The sequence below is a fragment of the Littorina saxatilis genome, linkage group LG1 (assembly GCF_037325665.1).
Source record: "Littorina saxatilis isolate snail1 linkage group LG1, US_GU_Lsax_2.0, whole genome shotgun sequence".
In the NCBI taxonomy this organism is placed as follows: Eukaryota; Metazoa; Mollusca; class Gastropoda; order Littorinimorpha; family Littorinidae; genus Littorina; species Littorina saxatilis.
Genome location: NC_090245.1, coordinates 57,907,236 through 57,929,029, shown reverse-complemented (window position 1 = coordinate 57,929,029; position 21,794 = coordinate 57,907,236). Strand labels below are relative to the sequence as shown.

General features: G+C 41.0%; 1 protein-coding gene across 2 annotated transcripts; it reads left to right on the top strand.

Moving 5' to 3' along the window:
• The first annotated feature begins 1,689 nt into the window (after window positions 1-1,689).
• On the top strand, window positions 1,690-21,717 carry LOC138975271 (acid phosphatase type 7-like). 2 transcript variants are annotated; one of them, XM_070347934.1, is made up of 10 exons: window positions 1,690-2,050; window positions 4,123-4,331; window positions 7,276-7,368; window positions 8,977-9,126; window positions 10,013-10,088; window positions 11,268-11,388; window positions 11,653-11,850; window positions 12,543-12,739; window positions 13,298-13,519; window positions 13,947-21,717. In XM_070347934.1, the coding sequence occupies exons 1-10, from the start codon at window positions 1,927-1,929 to the stop codon at window positions 14,261-14,263; spliced, it is 1,707 nt and encodes a 568-aa protein (XP_070204035.1). In that variant the 5' UTR covers window positions 1,690-1,926; the 3' UTR covers window positions 14,264-21,717. The 2 variants fall into 2 exon arrangements, with proteins under 2 accessions (XP_070204035.1, XP_070204029.1); XM_070347928.1 differs by having other exon boundaries at window positions 1,692-2,050; window positions 13,298-13,528.
• Window positions 21,718-21,794: the final 77 nt, after the last annotated feature.

Here is a 21,794-nt window from a genome sequence, read left to right as displayed (position 1 = left end):
ATATTTGGATCAAAAACAAGCTCTGAAAATTAAAAATATAAAAATTATGATCAAAATTAAATTTCCGAAATCGATTTAAAAACAATTTCATCTTATTCCTTGTCGGTTCCTGATTCCAAAAACATATATAGATATGATATGTTTGGATTAAAAACACGGTCAGAAAGTTAAAACGAAGAGATGTACAGAAATTAGCGTGCTATGCAGCACAGCGAAACCACGCGCTGAACAGGCTCGTCAGTTTCACTCCGTCAAGTTATGCACAAGCGGCGGACTACGGTCATTGTGAAAAATTGCAGTGCGTTCAGTTTCATTCTGTGAGTTCCACAGCTTGACTAAATGTAGTAATTTCGCCTTACGCGACTTGTTTTTAAAAATGTCTTTGATGACGTCAAATCCGGCGCTTCTGTGAACTGAAGTTTGAGGCGGCACTGTCAGGCCCTTATTTTTCAAGCAAAGTGATTGAAATTTTGGTCAAGCAATCTTTGACGAAGTCTGGACTATGGCCCTTGCATTTTAGCTCGGAAGCCCGGCTAAAATTAGTTAATTAGTTTCCTCATTAATCATTTCCAGTGACTGACGTTTTACAAGCGTCACAGTGCCCGTCTCTGCGTACATGACCACCACTCCCTGTGGAAGACCTGCGCCGAACCTGCGAGTTCATACAATCAGCAGGCCAAAGATTATAAGGGACACTACCGTCGAACGCTGAAGAAGAAGAAGAATTTTAACTTGACAAACAAATTTGAACATGATGGTATTTAACACGGTAATCTTCATCTTCTCCTGAATTAAAAAGTATATAGATATGTCATGTTTGCTTATACGAATGAGTGTGTGTGTGTGTCAGTGTGTGTGTGCCACAGTGTGTGCCAGTGTATGTAAAGTGTGTGTGTGTGTGCGTACGTGTGTGTGTGTGTGTGTGTGTGTGTGCCGTGCCGTGTGTGTGTGTGTGTGTGTGTGTGTGTGTGCGTGTGTGTGTTAGTGTGTGTGAGTCAGTGTGTGTCAGCGCAGGGATGGCCAAATCGTCCGCCCGATCGCCAGGGGCGAGTAAAAAATCAGCCGGGCTAGTCAGAAACCGCCTGGCAAATCGCCCGGCTGGCCAATTAAAATTCTGGTCAAATGTACCCCTTTTGGTTCTGATCAGTATTGAGTTTTCAAGCCATATAAACACTGCAGATCAACTGTGGTATGTATTGGGCCAGTGACATTTCTGCCGGGCTAGTGACTGTCTTACTCGCCCGGCTGGCGAGTACACATTTTGAGATTTGGCCATCCCTGCAGTACGTGTAGTGACGACCAAGACGTGGAGGAAAACGAGAATAACATATGGTTCTCTCCACACCTACACCCTTTTCCCTCGAATAAACTTGGTATTTTTTCTCAAAAAAGGATATTATGAAGAAGAGGACAAATTAAGTCTGCGTTTGTGTCTCTCTCGCATTAATGTTTGTGTCACCTTCGCCTATCTAAATTAGTTCAAGGGGCAGATCCCTGTAGAACTTCTGAGAAATTGAAACCTGTACATGATCAAACAACAACAACAACAACAACAACAACAACAGGAACAGGAACGGGGATACAAACACACACACACACACAGATACGAAATAAAGAAAACCTAAATATAAACAAGGTGAAATAAAATAGAATAAAGCGTGCGCCTGTGCAAGATGGGAGACAACTCCCCGCGGCTAGACCCAGGGAATAGTGACCCTTTATAACAAGACTTGCAAACATTGAATAATTGATTTTTGTTTCCGGGCTACAGCAAAATCTTGTCAGGAAACCTGTGTGTTTTTAAATAACATGTAACAAGCTGTTGCGATTGCTGAGGTAAACCTACCGTTTCGTGCCCTCGTGTCGGGCTCGTTTTTCAAAGCTTACTGGAGTTTCAAGGTATATATCAGAAAGTCTCGGAGATCTATGTTTTTTTGTGGAACATGCTCAGTCATGTCAGAGAAGCAACGATCAGCAGAGTTGCCTGTTGTGTGGGTGTTGTTAGTGTGTGCTGTGTCGTTGGTCTACGCCAACGTTGAGGAAGACGAAGGTGAGATAAAGATCGACATGTCTCTCACAGTCACAAACAGACTTTCAACCAAGCAGTCATGCATTCGTTTACACTTACACGTACAGTCTCAGTAGAACTGAAATATTTATATCGTGTTAATTTGAAGTACAGTAGAACCTCCATTTAAAGACACCCCTACTTTTAAGACCCTACTTTTTTTCAAGTCTGTATAACGTCTGTCCCCCCGCGGGTTAGGGGGAAGAATTTACCCGATGCTCCCCAGCATGTCGTAAGAGGCGACTAACGGATTCTGTTTCTCCTTTTACCCTTGTTAAGTGTTTCTTGTATAGAATATAGTCAATGTTTGTAAAGATTTTAGTCAAGCAGTATGTAAGAAATGTTAAGTCCTTTGTACTGGAAACTTGCATTCTCCCAGTAAGGTCATATATTGTACTACGTTGCGGGCCCCTGGAGCAATTTTTTGATTGGTGCTTTTGTGAACAAGAAACAATTAACAAGTGGCTCTATCCCATCTCCCCCCTTTCCCCGTCGCGATATAACCTTGAACGGTTGAAAACGACGTTAAACACCAAATAAAGAAAGAAAGAAAGAAAGAAATTTACCTCTATTGTATAAGACTCTGTATCGATGGAGAAAAACCCCACCTACCAAGACATCTCTTTAATCACAGGCATAGGTCCCTGCTTTAATGAATCTCTCTATGGATATGAAATCTCTGACGCCAAACAAAGTTAGAAAAGACATCATATGGCATGAATAATAGTGAACATTCTGTCACTTTAATTCTTTTGCACGTCTCATGAGGAACTGACAAAGAATTTTGTGAACAAAGTTTGTCTCCGTGACTTTAACATATATACAGTATATCAACAGTAGAACATTAATCGCCAGGCTGTGCATGTATATCAGAATCATATATTATCAAGACCTGACTTTTTTTTAGATTTCTAAATTGTGTATTAATCAAGTATTGCCTCATCATCAGATAAAAGTTAAAGAGATACAAATCTTCCAGTTTTCAGAAATTTTGTACCAACAAAGTCAACATTTGTATCTTTTTATCATTCCATCCTAGAGCTTAGCCTGTGAAACTAAACATCTATTAGCATGTCTAAACCTTTCTGCAAAAGTTCAAATCATTCTGATGAAAAGTTTTGAAATTAGCTTGACTTCCATGAACTAAAATTAACATGTTTTGATTCATCGTTTTGGTTATTTTTCATTTAATAATTTTTACTAAGTCGATCTTAAAGCAAATTTTTTGGGGATCATATACTATTATTCTACATACGCCTTATTATAACACAAACAAAGTTCTGTTTCAAGAATGTTAATTTTTTTGTGGTCAAATGACTTGAAGAGAAAAACAGTGTATAAATACAGTTATAAATTTGGGCCCAAAACTTTCGTAAATGCAGGGGGAGAGTGTGCTGTGACTTTTAATTTCTGATATTGTGGTGCCCTCACTCGCTTTAAAGTTTAAGATCACCAAAAAGCTAAGAAAATAGGTCTTAAAAAGGAGGCATTTGGAAAGTGGAGGTAAACTGTCAGAATTTATGAATAGAGAATCTGAGAAAGCTTGATGCTAATTTAACAAGGAGAGGTAAAGAAGGGTATATATATATATCCTTAAATCAAGTTGGCCAGAAACTAATCTGAATCAGTTTGTTTGTTTGTTTGTTCGTTCATGGGCTGAAACTCCCACGGCTTTTACGTGTTTGACCGTTTTTACCCTGCCATTTAGGCAGCCATACGCCGCTTTCGGAGGAAGCATGCTGGGTATTTTCATGTTTCTATAACCCACCGAACTCTGACATGGATTACAGGATCTTTTTCGTGCGCACTTGGTCTTGTGCTTGCGTGTACACACGGGGGTGTTCGGACACCGAGGAGAGTCTGCACACAAAGTTGACTCTGAGAAATAAATCTCTCGCCGAACGTGGGGACGAACTCACGCTGACAGCGCGACCGACTGAGCTACATCCCCGCCCTCTCTGAATCAGTGAATGTACAAAAGAGAACATGTACTGTCTGATATAGACGACACAAACGAAGATGATTCACTTGTGTATAATGTCTTCTTTTTCCAGCTGTGTGTACTCCCCAGCATGTTCACATTGCGTACGGAGATGCTCTGGACCGGATGGTCATCGTGTGGGCAACGAGGGGCAACTGCACAACGCTGCTTGAGTTCGGTACATCCCCATGGCAACTGGACCAGCATGCTGCTGGCACCAGCGTGGAATTTTGGGAACAAAACTTTAGGGGCTTGCATATCATTCACCTTGTTGAACTGACGGTGAGTGTTCATTTTGGCATTTTATAGCAAATTCAGGGCATTGCTTGCCTAACATTGCACCTCGTCAATCTGACCATTAGTGTCTATCATGAAAATCCATAGCTAAATTCAGTGCAGTGCCCTCATGGGAAATATCTTTGCTTTACTGGTTTTGCTCTGTGAGTTTTTATTTAAAAATATTTTTGTATCTCATTTCAGTGTATATTTTTTGCAAAGGATAGGTAAGGAATAAAATTAATCATAGTTGTTGAGTTAGGATAAAAGGATGAATACATAATGGTCAGGAACATGATTTTGTCACAAGATCTTTTATGATGTGATAGTGTGGTTATTTACTGTTCTTATGTTTGTGGCATCAGCGTTCATGACATTAAGTATCATAACCAGATCTGTTTGGAAAGTGTTTTACTTAACTATCTGAGACGGGCGCAGTGGCGTTGTGGTTAAGACATCCGCCTCCTAATCAGAAGGTTGTGAGTTCAAATCCCGGCCGCGGCCGCCTGGTGGGTTAAGGGTGGAGACTTTTCCGATCTCCCAGGTCAACTTATGTGCAGACCTGCTTGTGGCTTATCCCCCTTCGTGTGTACACGCAAGCACAAGACCAAGTGTGTACGGAAAAGATCCTGTAATCCATGTGAGAGTTTGGTGGGTTATGGAAACACAAAAATACCCAGCATGCTTCCCCTGAAATTGGCGTATGCTGCCTGAATGGCGGAATAAAAACGGTCATACACGTAAAAATCCACTCGTGCAAAAACATGAGTGAACGTGGGAGTTTCAGCCCATGAACAAAGAAGAAGACTTAACTATCTGGATATTAGGGTGTGTAATCTGTTTTTTTAATCACACTTTGTCTCGCCGATCGATGCAAACTGACCAGGTTTAAAACAATTAATAAAACTAAAAAGATGAACTTTGAGGGCCCCAAAGGGTTTAAAATCGTGATCGTGATTGGCGTTTTTTTACCTTTCTGTGACCGTGATTGCCGAAATTTCCATTTCTGTGATCGTGATGGGACTTTGCTCGTGATCCGTGATGACAAAAAAATCAAGTCTCGTGATCGTGATCGTCATTTGTTTTCGTGATCGTGATGGGCATTATTGCAAAACATTTTATTTTCAACGTACATTTTTCACAGCTGTATCACTCTATGATCCTCTATTCGTCAAGGAGCCAATCCCGATTGAAGGGAAGCAACAACACATTCAGAAATATGATTTTGACAGCGATTGCTTCCCTTTAAGAGAACCAATCACACAAAAAAAGAGATCCAATCAGAAGGCGAATTGCAAAAGTCTGCCAAACTTCATCCAATGGAAGGGCTTCGTGCTAAAGTTTTGAGTGCATTCAGTCAAATTCGAATTCGAAGATCAAAAATGGCGTGCAGCGGTACTGTCATCAAACTTCTGTTATATTTTATGGATTCAAGCCAGACCAAAGCATGCGGCGAGAATGCCTTCCTTGATGGAAAGGTCCGGCTACGGGTCCGTCTTTCCGAAGACGAAATGTCAAGGTATGTTGATCTATTCAGGGCCGGACTAGGTAAGTACTAGGGGGGGGGTTACAGATGGGGGTCCAGGGGGCAAAGCCCCTTGGTGGGGGTCCAGGGGGCGAAGCCCCCTTGGTGCGGGTTGCAAGGGGGCAAAGCCCCCTTGAAGCTGAACGTTTTTTGATGTTTCTGGAGGGAAAGGAAGCCTCTCCTTGAACGAAAAAGGTAAATTCGACAGCAAGCTGTATAGGCAATGAAGAAGAATTGAGATTGTAATGACTCATACTTGCCAGTTTGGGTCACTTGATCCTCATGTCAAAGTCGATCAAAGTCATGTTCGTTGGGGATTTTGTTATCATAGACTCTACCATCACACATACATGTACTTTAATTTCAATCCACCCAATACTTTTTGAGAAAATGGGTTTAAAAGATTTAGCTCTGGAGATGTGAAATTGTGCAAGTATATATTCATGTGTGTGAGTGAGGGTGTGGGAGTTGAATGTGTATGAGTGTATATTCCTTCACCCACCTTCATGATCCCTAGACTGACCGTTAGTCAGGATTATAGACTCTACCATCACACATACATGTACTTTAATTTCAATCCACCCAATAGTTTTTGAGAAAATGGGTTTAAAAGATTTAGCTCTGGAAATGTGAAATTGTGCAAGTATATATATTCATGTGTGTGAGTGAGGGTGTGGGAGTTGAATGTGTATGAGTGCAGGGGCGGATTAGGGGGTGGGGGTGGCTACAGGGGTTCCGGAACCCCCCCCCCCCCCCCCCCCCGGCTGTCAAAAAAAAAATTAATACTAACTTTAAAAGAAATAACGAGTGGCTGCTGACACCAGTTGATCATGTTTAAAATCAGGGATAAGCCATAAATTGTTCATAAAATAGCTAAAACTCTTCAGCTTCTGGGGGGCTAAGCCCCCCAGACCCCCCAACGGGGCCTTGCCCATGTACCCCACAAGGTCTACCCCTGGACCCCAGGTTGTAACCCCACCCCTCCCCCCCCCCTCTCCCCTCTGGCTTAACTGCTCCGCCCCTGGAGTGTATATTCCTGTGAGTGTCTGTATGAGAGAGAGAGAGAGAGCGAGAGAAAAAACAATGAAAACAACATTCTTGTAATTGTTACTGATTACAAATCATGATATGTATTTTTATGTGTGAATGAAACAGAATTAAAAAAAATAATAAAAAAGTGCAACAGTTGTTACTTTGTGTTGAATAAACAATAGATCCAGAGGAGCGAATTACTGTGTGGTTGTGTTTACTTTGACACGTGCTTTCTGTACCTGCAACTTTTACCGTGACCGTGATTTGCCACTGGTGTTCGTGATCGTGAAAACAAAAATCAAGGTAACTGTGATCGTGAAAGCTAAAATTTCCCTTCCCGTGATCGTGATGATACCCCCCCTTTGGGGCCCTCAACTTTGTTTGTCTTACCAGGACCTGGCAGCATCTGCAACATATTTTTACCGCCCTATATCCAACAACATTGGGAAGGGACCGTTTTACTTCAAGACTCCACGCACTGATCTGGTCAGTATGTCTACAATTTGTGTGTCTGTACATGTGTGGGTGTGTGTGTTTATACAGTATGTGTGTGTGTGTGTGTGTGCATGTGTGTGTATGTGTGTATGTGTGTGTGTGTGTGTGTGTGTGTGTGTGTGTGTGTGTGTGTGTTTTGTTAGTGTCTGAACATATGGGTTTGTTTTGTGTATGTGTGTGTCCAAGCATGTGTGTGGTTAACATGCACAGATGTGCTCTTGTGCTTTTAAAAAAAAATGTTTATACATGCAGGTATTCAAAGTGGTTAAGGTGTGTGACAGAGGGCATAGACAGGGACGTAGCACCCGGTAGGGCATGTAGGGCGACCGCCCGACCACTTTTTCCGTAAAAAAAAAAAAAAGAGAGAGAGAGAGAGAGAGAGAGAGAGAGAGAGAGAGAGAGAGAGAGAGAGAGAGAGAGAGAGAGAGAGAGAGAGAGAGAGAGAGAGAGAGAGAGAGAGAGAGAGAGAGAGAGAGAGAGAGAGAGAGAGAGAGAGAGAGAGAGAGAGAGAGAGAGAGAGAGAGAGAGAGAGAGAGAGAGAGAGAGAGAGAGAGAGAGAGAGAGAGAGAGAGAGAGAGAGAGAGAGAGAGAGAGAGAGAGAGAGAGAGAGAGAGAGAGAGAGAGAGAGATCTACCAACAGAACACCCCACGTAGTATTCACGCGATGGCATAAGGTCGGTTTTTTTTGTTTTTTTTTGTGTGTTGGTCTTGGTCAACTGCTGGAATAGGATGACGTCTTATTTTGACGAGAACGTCACACGTGACGAGTTCCGTCAGGCCATAAAAGTATTGGCGCCAATTTAGTGAAAATTGCTTCTTCGTCCGTCTGCTCCCATGAGAAACAATGGAGGTAAGAAATGTTTTGTATATTCTGTGTGTGAAGCTGGGGTCAGACTGAGGGGTGAGTGATTGTGTGTCAACCGTAAGTACGCCATAACAATTGAGTAACACAGTAACTTGTGGGGTTAACAGTGTCACATGAAACAACATGTAGAGAGAGAATTGAACAATGGACACAAGTGTGCATCCTGGTTGTGATGGATCGAAAACGCGCTAAAAATATTCTGACAAATCCCTCTATTTTTCAGTCATCACTCAGGCTGCCAATGTTGATGGCTGGACGGATCAATAAATTGCTTGTTTAGAAGTAAACCAGTTTGTCAATCCTTGCTTTTTAACACACTAGACAATAATGAAGACGAAAGTCATTTGAAGTAAGTGCTCATCACATTCAACGTATCGGAATTTAGATATAAATGTAAGTCGATTGATAATCACTGATACATTCACCAGCCCGTTGTTTGGTGGAGGATGGAAAGATGATTAGATGGAACTGAGCTCAGAAGGCACGAAATCGCATCATGTTTTCTTTCTTTTTTAGACCATTACAAGGGGACGGGAAGGGAGGGGGGGGCGGTAGTGTAAGCCCCATATTTCCTTAGCTGTCTCAGCATTTTGTCTTCCATTTTTTTCCGCCCTACCACTTTTATTAGGTGTGCTACGTCCCTGATAGAGAGATACATGTAATAGAATTAGTGAGTTAGATGAGTCTGTACATTGAGCTGGGGGAGAACTGACCCTTCCTTTTGTGTGTGACAGGGCTGGTCTCCAGAATTCCTGGTGTTTGGAGACCTAGGCGTGCACACCCAGACCATTCCAACCCTGGTGGAGGAAGCCCTGAAAGGAGAATATACAGCACTGCTCCACATCGGCGACTTAGCCTACAACCTCAAGGACGGGGATGGCCTGGTCAGTTCGCTAATGTGCACATTGTTTTTTTTCTTGTTTTCAGAAGTAGGCCGGATTACTTCACGGCTGAACCGTAAAATTAGTCTGTCCACCAGCAGAAGCGTTTCCATCGGCAAAACTTTAGTATGATCTTGCCGAGTAGGCTGAATGATCACAATGTTGTGCAGGAAAACTGAAAATGTGTGTGTATGTTTGAATTTCACATCTTTCTTACCTCAGGGTTTCAAAGAGGGGAGTCTGCAGTTCTTGTTAGGTACATGTATCCCAGACAAGCATAGATTTTGAACCATATCGTGTCTTCTGGTGTCAAAAGTAGTCTGAAGAATTTATGTTTTGTGTGTGCAATATTTAAGAGAAAAGTTAGGCTAATTAAAAAAACAAGGTTCGTTAACAGCATGCAGAGGTTTTAGACTGGACTTGTCAGAGTGCTAAAATTTTATTCCGGTGAAAATTTATATTCTGTACTGAGGCAGGCAGTGACAAGACCAGACAGTAGTCAGTAGAATTGTAATATGCTTTAAAATGGAAGGTCCATGATTTGAACCTAGACAAATCTGTATTCTTCCCACCACAACAATGTTATCTTTTATGACTCTGAACAAAATGTCCTTTTTTTCATGCAATTTGTTTGCTGTGGTACTTTTTCATGTTTGTCTCACAGAAACTGTCTTTATTCTTGTTTTGTTTACATTGTCGTCTAATGCATGGCTTTGTCAGCGGCTGTGTGAGCATGGCGTGTTAAAAAAATGTGGGTACATTTTTTAAATAAAAAGGACAGTGTTTTGGGGCTATTTTGGTGTGGAAACCTGTGTGTTTGTACACTGTCTCAGGGAGAGGTATATTGTGTTTCATGGTGGGATTCTTATTGTTCTATGTGTTTGCACAGATTGGGGACCAGTTTATGCAGCTGATCGAACCAGTCGCTGCATATTTGCCCTACATGACTGCACCTGGCAATCATGGTAAGTTATTGCATATTTCAATATTGATCTATATTCTTATACATTGTATTGATTACAAGTTGCCAACATTAATGTAGCTTTTCCTGGCTTCACATTTTTTTTTGCAAGGGAGTATTAAGCTTTGTCAGTACACTGACTAGGCACATCACCCTAGGCATACCTTGATGCAAATTTGTTATTTGTACAGCTAATGGTATCTGTCTAGGGCGTTTTAACTACTGTTTAATCTATTCTTGATCCTCAGGTTTGCATCTGGAACTTTTTCGGGCTTAAAGGTCCTTGTCTACATTTTTATACCGAAATCGCCATTTGACCATTAAAATGCAGAGTCTATTATCTACAAATATCAACAATACACCCCCTTTCGATCAGGAAAGACGAAGCCAGTGTAGCCGTTTGAAAATTCATTGTAGTATTCCAGCGTAGTACTCATAGTAGGATATCCTTATTTGGAAAATGCCAAGCGCAAAACTCCTCTCAAATCCCGTGCATTTTGTGCGTTTAAAAAAAAGCGTGGACAGCGCTCCAGTGTCAAACTGTTGCTGCACTTGTTTGGGCGTGGCTATAAGCATAGTGACATGAATTTGATTGGTCAGTATTTTTAGGCAAAGCACATGTTCTCAGCAGACAGAAAACAAAATATTGGAAGTGTGAGTCACGCTACCCAGAAATAAAATCTTTTTTTACATATATTTTTTTTCTATAACTTTTTTCCCTATGGTTCATTCATCATCTGACATAACTTTATAGCGAAATCTAACCATAAGATTATTGAAAAAAAGCAAAAATGTAGACGACCACCTTTAAAGTCACTCTTTTCTTGATAGACAATGTCGATTTGTAAAGTACTCAGGGATAAATGGGCATACTTTTGATTCAAGTACAAAACAACAACAAAACATGATGCGTCTGTGTGTACAGTGGCACCTCCCTTTTAAGACCTCCAACAATCTGAAAATCAGGTCTTTAAAAGGAGGGAGTCTCAAAATGGGGGTCAATTTATAGAGCTTATGAACACAAAAATCAGGGAAGTCTTAAATTGGGGGGTCCTAAAGGGAGGTTCCACTGTACTCGCTTCCCTGACATTGACGCTACGTGTACTTTGTAAAACATGATGCGTATGAATTTTCAGTTTAAAAATGATTATTTTTAGCTTCCTGATTTGATTGTCATGGGCAGAGATTGACAGTGATACGTTCACCCACTACGCCCATCGCTTCTCCATGCCACAGTCACCATGGCCAATGAGTGTGAACAAACTGTGGTACAGCTTTGATGTCGGTCCTGTCCACTTTGTTAGGTGGGTTTTCCTTCATTTTCTGTGCGTGGGTGTGTGCGTGGATGTGTATGTATGTTTCTTGACATAAGTGTGCATATGTATACGTTAAACATTTATAACTTTTTAATATTTACAACAACTTAAGATTTATTCATTTGTCAATGTTTGGCAGTGTGTTTGAGATGATAATAAGCAGCTTCTAATGTACAAAGAAAAGAATGTGTTTCATACCACGGTATTTTAAACATTTGTGTTTTTATCTCGTTTGTGAATTTGAATCCACAGCTATTCCTCCGAGGTGTTCTTTACACTTGAGGGAAGTTTGGTGCAGAAACAGTTTGATTGGCTCGTGGCTGACCTGAAGAAAGCCAATGCACAACGAAACGAACGGCCCTGGGTCATTGCTTTTGGACATCGCCCCATGTATTGTTCCGCTAATGACGGGGATGACTGCACCAAGAATGACTCACTTGTTAGAACAGGGTATGGGTGAAGTTCTCCTCTTATTAGTTTAATGTGCTTTGCAGTGTGTGTTGGTGTCAGGTGAGAACTATGCAGCCACTATATGGCCTTGATTGTTGACTACATTCATATTGTGTAAAACCTTTTTCTTTCGCAGCTGTAAAGAAGCTACGTTATCAGTTAATTTGCCCTCTGCAGTGATTGGTTCTTTCACCCGCACCACCGCTGACCAACAAACATTTGCTATGATTTGCTAAAGTGCACAATACTGCTGTCTTCATTGCAAGTAGACGTTTTGAGTCTCATAGTTCACTGCTTTCTGATAATCTGGATGCACATTTTCTTTAAGTCTTGATTGACATCTTGCCATTTTATCAATGTTGCACTTTGAATTACCCTTCTGTTGTTTATTTCTGCCTGAAGGGTGAATTTTTCCTGCATTCAATGTTTAGCGTATGCATGAATACATTTAAGGTGGATCAGTAGACAGTGGAACCCCTTTTTAAGACCTCCAACAATCTGAGAAAATTAGGTCTTAAAATGGGGGTAAACTTACAGATGTTATGGGGGGACAAAATCAAAAAACTCAAGGTCTTAATAAAAGGGTGGAAGTCTTGAACTGGGAGGGTGTTAAAGTAGGGTTCCACTGTATCCTAAGTGACAGAGAGCTTGATTTATCAGAGTTGAAATGAAATATGTATTCGCTGTTCCAGCTTAGAGGATGTGTTTTACCACTTTGGGGTGGACATAGTACTGCAGGGCCATGAGCACAACTACGAGCGACTGTACCCTGTGTACAAAGGGGTGGTGGTCGCCACAAACTATACCAACCCGCCAGCTCCCGTTCAGATCATCTCGGGGGCTGCTGGCTCAAAACACGGTATTGATCGCTTCCAACCCCCTCCGCAGCGTAAGTTTTCTGCTATTTTGATTGTTGGCAAGTGTAGATGGAATGTGTGTCTTTCCTTATTTTCACAAGGATGTAGAGCTTTCTGTCAGTTAAATGTTGTGAAAGACTATGCATGCTGATTGTAATCATCATTAGTGATACATAAAGCCAAAGTAAGTAGGGAGCAGTATGTGTGTGTGCATATATGTGTGTGCGTGTGTGTGTGTTTGTACTCATGAAAAAGTGTACAGACAGTATGTTAAAATGATTGTTGATGCTGTCAGCAAATTGTCAGTCATGCCAGTAACAACAGATTGTATAATGTGTTCTTTTCTTGTAATATACTGAATCTTTGAAATATGAACGGCAGCACAGCTTCCATTACCTAACAACTGTTCATACAGTCCTGAAAATCTGTATATGTCAAAACCTTTGTGGAGAGCTACTGGCCTCTGTTTTGTTGTCATGACAAGGTTAGACGTATGGTTACAGGAGAGTGCAAGATTAAATTAACCTTTGTAAAGTAAAATACTTATTTTTTTTTATGTCTTCCAAATTTTTTCTTTTTTGCTGTTACAGCCGACTGGTCAGCGGTACGAGTCGATAACACGTCCCTGAACAGTTATGGCCGTTTACACGTCATCAACAGCACCCACGTTTATTGGGAACAGCGCTCCATATTTGACGGGGCTGTGTTGGACGAGCTGTGGATCGTTCAGCACCGCCATGGTAGATTCCAGCTTGATGACCTGCCCCACAACGTCAGTCAGGAGATTGGACAGAACCTGGTCACGTATGGAGGTGTGTCAGGTATGGACAGAGGCTAGTCTGTGTGTGTGTGTGTGTGTGTGTGTGTGTGTGTGTGTGTGTGTGTGTGTGTGTGTGTGTTTCTGGTGGAGGGAGCATGAGTGGAGGTTGGGGGGTGGGGGGGTCAGTGTATGTGTGTGGAGGTTGGTGAGGGTATTTGAGTGTGTGTGTGTGCGTGCATATGTGTGTGTGCATGAGGATGATTTGGCAGGAAGCTCGGAGAAGTAGGGCATACGAGGCCAGCATCAAAAACTAGCAGTAGCCTGAATAATGGATGGTGTTTTTCTCTGTTTTTACCATTGATTCATTCCTCAAACTGAAATTGCCATAACCTATCAGAAAAGTATTCATGCTATTGACTGAGAGCTTTATGTTTGAGGTTCGCTTTGTAACTTACTCATGATTTTACCCTGTTTCACAGGTTTTTTGGATGAAGAGGACTCGGAACAGAACAAAGAAGAACTGGTGAACAGTGACAAATCTCGGCGAATCGCAATCGGTGTTTCTTTTGCTGTGCTCTTCACAATGCTGGTAGTGGTCGCCGTGGTGACAAAAGCATGTCGTCGTAAACAGTACACAACTGTTCGTCGCTGGGAAGCTATGGACTTGGATTATGGCAAAAAACTGTTCACAGCAGGAAAAGATGAAGACGATGATCTGGAAAAAGATTTTGAAATCGATATGGGCAATGGGAACCTGCAAAGCAGAAAACTATTGTCAGTATTGAATAATAAGTGAACCTTTTCTTCTGACTTGCCTGACTACATACATTCCTTGTTTTTATATTTAGATTTTTGAAAGATATGTTAAAAAATTTACCCTGGCTTTTAAAATCCCATGTTCATTTTTTCTGGTTTATATGAGATTTTTGTGTGTGCAGTAAATATGTTATTCATACAATCATTCTGGAGGTCTATTGGCAACTGTTCTGGAGTTGTTGCTGTTGTTGATCTCTTTTTTAGGCCTGTAGTCATTCATTATGTGGAAAGAGTACCCCAAAGTGGAAATAAAATTATAAGTGACAATCTTGCAGATGGTTCTCCATATCTAACATAGCAGTATGAAATCATGTAAAACTTTGTCTGTATGGAGAAGAATGAAGAATTATAGGAATGAAAAGCACCGTGTGCTGGGTAACATGGAAAGTTCAGGAATGGCATCCAAGGGCTTGTTATGCCTTTAAGTTCTGTGCCAGTAACTGTACAGTTCCCTCGTAATAAAGTGTAATCATACACTGTTTTAAATTCCTCCGAAAGCGGCGTATGGCTGCCTAAATGGCGGGGTAAAAACGGTCATACACGTAAAATTCCACTCGTGCGTGTGCAAAAACACGAGTGTACGTGGGAGTCTAAGCCCATGAACGAAGAAGAAGAAGAACTGTTTTAAATATTTCGTGCTTCAGAGTACATTTACAAGAATTGTGCACAGTTACTTTTACTGCTCTTTTTGTGTGTATTTTCTTCTTGTTTTTTCCTGTTTTGTGATAATATAGCCAAGTTTTAGAAATAAAGGGACTCAATGTTTATTGTATGCATATTCCCCCTTCCAGCCCAGGTAAAAAGGCAGGCCATAATGTTTAGGATATTGGAAATAGGAACCACTGCCAGGAGCTGTTGTGTTCAATGCTGGTTAAAGCCTTCATCCCTCTCACAGCAAGTTGAATATGACAATTCAAAGTGTTGGTCTTGAAATACAACTCTAGAAAGACACCAGTGTGTACTAAATGCAACTTTTGATGTAACTGACGTCAGAGCAAGTTATATGACAATTTAAAGTGTTGGTCTTGAAATACAACTCTAGAAAGACACCAGTGTGTCCTGAATGCAGCTTTTGAAGTAACTGACGTCAGATGAAAATGTTGTATGAAGCATGCACATTTTTATGATTATCACTGATACAGATGTCATTTACAGTATTAATTTGGCCAAAACATTCCAACTGCATGAGGACAGAAAGTTGTCAGGCAGTTGAATGTTGGCAAGCCCCAAAGTGGAAGTAAAAGCATATACACAGACCTACAATGGTTGACATCTTGTGTAAATATTCCAAAATACTCTCAGAGACTCTCTTGCCCATGACTCAGAAATACAGTGGAACCTGTCTGTAATGACCACCCAAGGGACTGATCAAATGTGCTTGTTATCGACAGAGGGTCGCTATGGAAAGGTGAATTATACGGGAAAAAACACTCAGGGGATTTATTATTTTTTTTTTGGGGGGGGGTCGTTGTGGGCAGGTTGTCGTTGAGAAAGGCGGTCGCTAGGACAGGTTCAACTGTCATACTTTGTTGCCAGCCTGGGCCCCATTTTGGAAAGAAGCTCAATTGCTTTCCCTTTATTTCTGTACAGATTTGAGATGACAATATAACAGAGACGGAATGTAACTTGAAATGTGTTCATACACTGTGCCTTTAAGAAACAGCTTTGTGTCTTCCAGGCGCTGAAAAAGGTTTGAGGTCCGAAAACATGTTTTTGTGATAAATCTTTTTTACATTACAATTTACATTCCTCATTTTTCATCCCAGTTTCGTTTTGTTTGTTGTTTGTCTGGATGAGGTAATCACACTGAGATGAGTAAGTGTGTGCAAATAAGAACGACTGTTGCGATGACTATATCTACTAATTCTGTTTCTATTCTTTAATGCATATCAATATTATTTGATTCACCTGTATGATGTTCATCATGTACAGTGGAACCTTCTTTCAAAGACCCCCCTGTTTTACTACATATTACTTTTGGGGGCTTACTGTCCTCAGGCTCACAAATGCCTATCTGGGACATGAATTTTTAATGTTTTAAGATCTCCCCCCTTTCAAGACCCTGCTTTTTCAAACTTTCAGTTCATAATGTCTGTACGTTACTTCTCTATCTGCTTGTTCAAACTTTCAGTTCATAATGTCTGTACGTTACTTCTCTATCAAGACCCTGCTTTTTCAAACTTTCAGTTCATAATGTCTGTACGTTACTTCTCTATCAAGACCCTGCTTTTTCAAACTTTCAGTTCATGTCTGTATGTTACTTCTCTATCAAGACCCTGCTTTTTCAAACTTTCAGTTCATAATGTATGTACGTTACTTCTCTATCAAGACCCTGCTTTTTCAAACTTTCAGTTCATAATGTCTGTACGTTACTTCTCTATCAAGACCCTGCTTTTTCAAACTTTCAGTTCATAATGTCTGTACGTTACTTCTCTTTCAAGACCTGATTGGTTTTTTTATCCCTGTAAACTGATGCTCAATGATGTTAGTATGTGTTCTGAGTTGTATCATTTTTTTAAAATATTTTGTTTTGTTTTATATACTTGTGGCTTTTTTTATCAGTATCTAAACAGGTTTTATTCATACCCCCTCCCCCCCCCCTTTGCCCCCTGCTCTATCTTGCTTGTCCCTTATTATCACCACACACGATTGCTAGTTGGATATCATAGTGGAAATACACCTTTTAGTGTCTTTTTTTATGATGAAAACAGTTCAGCTCACCACCACAGATCTGGCCGGGTTTTTGACATGGAATAATACTGAATTTGAACACCCATACTGCTTCGTGTGATGAGTTGGATTTTGTTGAGGGTCACCATGGGGGGGGGCTGTGCACGTACACGTTGAGGCCAAAAGTGCCATGCACGGTGATCCACGGTGCACGTTACGAAAAAGCTCCATGCACGGTGCACGCCGGACCTCTGTGCACGGTGCACGCTACGAGAATTTCCCCATTCCCATGCACGTTACGTCCAAAAAGCCCATTCCCGGTGCACGTGGTAAAGCATCGCCCCCCTCTTTGTTGATGAAATGTTTTCTTTAAAAAAAAACCACTGATACCTTTTGCAAAAATATTTCCTGACAACATTCACACTGTGCACTTTGAGCACCCAAGCTGTTGATTTATGGAATGTGACCAAGTGGAGGGATGTTCTAATCCCATGTAGCACCCAAGCTGTTGATTTATGGAATGTGACCAAGTGGAGGGATGTTCTAATCCCATGTAGCACCCAAGCTGTTGATTTATGGAATGTGACCAAGTGGAGGGATGTTCTAATCCCATGTAAAAGCCTGGCCAGGTCTCAGATGTCGAGTCAAACTGTGTATATGAGAAGGAGTTCTAGCATCCCCTTTATTCCTGCATTATTTTCTCCATGTAAGAATGACGTGAGATTGCAGACTACTCCCTTTAACTAAGATATAACAATGTTTTAATGCTTTTTGTATATAATTTTTAAGCTGTTTTTTTTCAGGTTAATCGAGCAGAATGAGTATAGGTTAACTGTAATGAATGTGACTTGTAAGAGTGTCAGGTTTACATTTGAGGGGCACATTTGATTGTTATGTGATGAGGTTTTATGTATTCCTGTTTTGTTTTGTTTTTACAAACCATTGAAAGGCCTTATCTTTGGCAGCACCCATGTTTTGAGGTGCTGGGCTTCCATTTTATAGTGCAACATTTTCCTCCTTCAGTTCATTCCATTTTTCAGGATTTGAAGTGAACGAGTTGTTCACATGAGGGGGTTTCCAAATTATTATATGAAGTCTTATATCGCGCGCATATATATCTCCAGACTCGGACTCAAGGCGCAGGGATCTATTTATGCCGTGCGAGATGGAATTTTTTTACACAATACATCACGCATTCACATCGACCAGCAGATCGCAGCCATTTCGGCGCATATCCTACTTTTCACGGCCTATTATTCCAAGTCACACGGGTATTTTGGTGGACATTTTTTATCTATGCCTATACAATTTTGCCAGGAAAGACCCTTTTGTCAATCGTGGGATCTTTAACGTGCACACCCCAATGTAGAGTCCCGCAGTGGGGCACTGCGGTTATGAAATTAAAAGCCCCTCCTGTTTTTGGAACCGCAGGAGCTTTCTAGTTTGCTGTTAGGTAGATTTTTGGTTCCTCTTTCCTGTCATGCTCTCTTTTTCTTCATGAATTCTTTTCCTTTTTCTGCCTTCTTGCTCATTCACCTGTATTTTTTCCAAAAATCTCTTCTCTTGCCGCTTGTCTCGCGATTCATGTATAGTTTAATCTGTTAGTGTTCTGATGTAAGTCCAGCAGTAGATAGGTTAAGCCTATTTTAACATACTGGAAACTGGTAATCTTCCAGTAGGTATTAATTTAGTTTTACTAAAGCCTGCTGGGACACAAGTAATGGGTTAGTGCATTTGTAAACAGGAATCGCTTGACAAGTGGCCCCCTTCATCCCCCCCTTCCTCGTCCTGATATGGCTCTGCGTAGTCGGCTGGACGTTAAGCAACAAATAAACAAACAAACAAACAAAACGTGCACACCCCAATGTAGTGTACACGAAGGGACCTCGGTTTTTCGTCTCATCCGAAAGACTAGCACTTGAACCCAGATTCATGTGTCAAGCACAATTTACAATCTGTGCCATATGATTGAGGATACTTACTTTTCGGTTGCTGCATTCACAAAATAACCTGTGAACCGCGCATTGTCTGTATTATTTGAATTGTGTTGTAATACATTTACTTAATTTTTTGTTTTCCAAATATGATTGCTTAAAACGAGATTGGCATTGAGTTCTTATGGCATATTTGATGATCACCTTAAATTTACATGTTCACACACACACACACACACACACACACACACACACACACACACACACACACACACACACACACACACACACATACAGGTATGGTAACACGCACACACATTTTAAGTTCTTATGGCATTTGAGGATTACGTTGAATTTACATGCGCGCACATCATCTCGAAAATCAGTTGACAAATGCACACATCCCAGGTAAGTGTGTTGAAATGGTGTTAATAACAGTTTGCCAGGGGTTAGTGGCAATAGTTTTTATTCTGTAAATGATTTCTTAGAACTGTAATATTGGAAATTTTGCATGTACACTTTGTAAAAAGAATCATGACCTACTGCAAATAAACACTTATGGGCGGGGATATAGCTCAGTTGGTAGCGCGCTGGATTTGTATTCAGTTGGCCGCTGTCAGCGTGAGTTCGATCCCAGGTTCGGCGGAAATTTATTTCACAGAGTCAACTTTGTGTGCAGACTCTCTTCGGTGTCCGAACCTCCCCCCGTGTACACTACATTGGGTGTGCACGTTAAAGATCCCACGATTGACAAAAGGGTCTTTCCTGGCAAAATTGCTTAGGCACAGATAATAATTGTCTACCTATACCCGTGTGACTTGGAATAATAGGCCGTGAAAGGTAAATATGCGCCGAAATGGCTGCAATCTACTGGCCGTATAAAATTTCATCTCACACGGCATCACTGCAGAGCGCCTAGAACTGTACCCACGGAATATGCGCGATATAAGACTCATTGATTGATTGATTGATGTTCATGTACTGCAATTGTGACCTGCTCTTGATCTGTAATTGCAGTGGAGTGAACAGTTCACAAAGCAGATGTTTTTTGACATTTCCTTTGCTTTAACAAGTCTTGGGCACATTTTGTTCTGTGGTAACATTTTGACTAACCATAACTTTCACTCCAAAAGGGGTGTGTGTGTGCAAGAGTATTTTGTAAAAGTTCTAGTTTTCTTTAAATGTATATAAAGTGCCTCATGATCGACTGATGGCCTGATCAGCATTTGCTCGAGTTCCAACGATCTTATCACCTTTCATTTCTCCTTGACCTTTCAACTTCTGACACACTCATATACTCACAAGTGTCAGGAATGAACAGGGTATAGAGTACACTTGTGACGAGAGATTCGGGATACACGTGAATTAGTTTATTGTCGCGGTTGAATGGTTTGCAAATGACGTGTGTGTGATCTGTGTATGAATCGGTGCAGGCTAGGACAGCGTATGGTATGGATGTGCAATAGGATATGTGGTAGAATACTTAGGTGAGGCTAACTTCCCTATTTTCTCATTTTGTATTCTTTGCTTTTTATGTAGACTTTCATTAGGCTTTTCTTTCTTAGGGTTTTGACTAAATGTATAGAGGGGAATCGAGACGAGGGTCGTGGTGTATGTGTGTGTGTGTCTGTGCGTATGTGTGTGTAGAGCGATTCAGACCAAACTACTGGACCGATCTTTATGAAATTTGACATGAGAGTTCCTGGGAATGATATGCCCGGACGTTTTTTTCTTTTTTTCAATAAATAGTTTTGATGACGTCATATCCGGCTTTTTGTAAAAGTTGAGGCGGCACTGTCACACCCTCATTTTTCAATCAAATTGATTGAAATTTTTGTAAAGCAATCTTCGACGAAGGCCGGACTTCCGTATTGCATTTCAGCTTGGTGGCTTAAAAATTAATTAATGACTTTGGTCATTAAAAATCTGAAAATTGTAATAAATTTTTTTTTTATATAAAACTATCTAAATTTACGTTCATCTTATTCTACATCATTTTCTGATTCCAAAAACATATAAATATGTTATATTTGGATTAAAAACAAGCTCTGACGGGCGCTGTGGCGGGGTGGTAAGACGTCGGCCTCTTAATCGGAAGGTCGAGGGTTCGAATCCCGGTCGCGGCCGCCTGGTGGGTTTAGTGTGGAGATTTTTCCGATCTCCCGGGTCAACTTATGTGCAGATCTGCTAGTGGCTTATCCCCCTTCGTGTGTACACGCAAGCACAAGACTAAGTGCGCACGGAAAAGATCCTGTAATCCATGTCAGAGTTCGGTGGGTTATAGAAACACGAAAATATCCTGCATGCTTCCTCCGAAAGCGGCGTATGGCTGCCTTAATGGCGGGGTAAAAACGGTCATACACGTAAAATTCCACTCGTGCAAAAACACGAGTGTACGTGGGAGTTTCAGCCCACGAACGCAGAAGAAGAAGAAGAAGAAAAACAAGCTCTGAAAATTAAAAATATAAAAATTATGATCAAAATTAAATTTCCGAAATCGATTTAAAAACAATTTCATCTTATTCCTTGTCGGTTCCTGATTCCAAAAACATATAGATATGATATGTTTGGATTAAAAAAACGCTCAGAAAGTTAAAACGAAGAGAGGTACAGAAAAGCGTGCTATGCAGCACAGCGAAACCACTACCGCGCTGAACAGGCTCGTCAGTTTCACTCCGTTATGCACAAGCGGCGGACTACGGTCATTGTGAAAAAATGCAGTGCGTTCAGTTTCATTCTGCGAGTTCCACAGCTTGACTAAATGTAGTAATTTCGCCTTACGTGACTTGTTTTTTATTTGGAAATATAAGTAAAGTCTTATTTATCATTCCTACATTTTCACTTGTTATTTTTTCATTCTTTGTTTGTTTTGTTTTGTTGTCTGTGACTCATGCCATTCACCGCGCA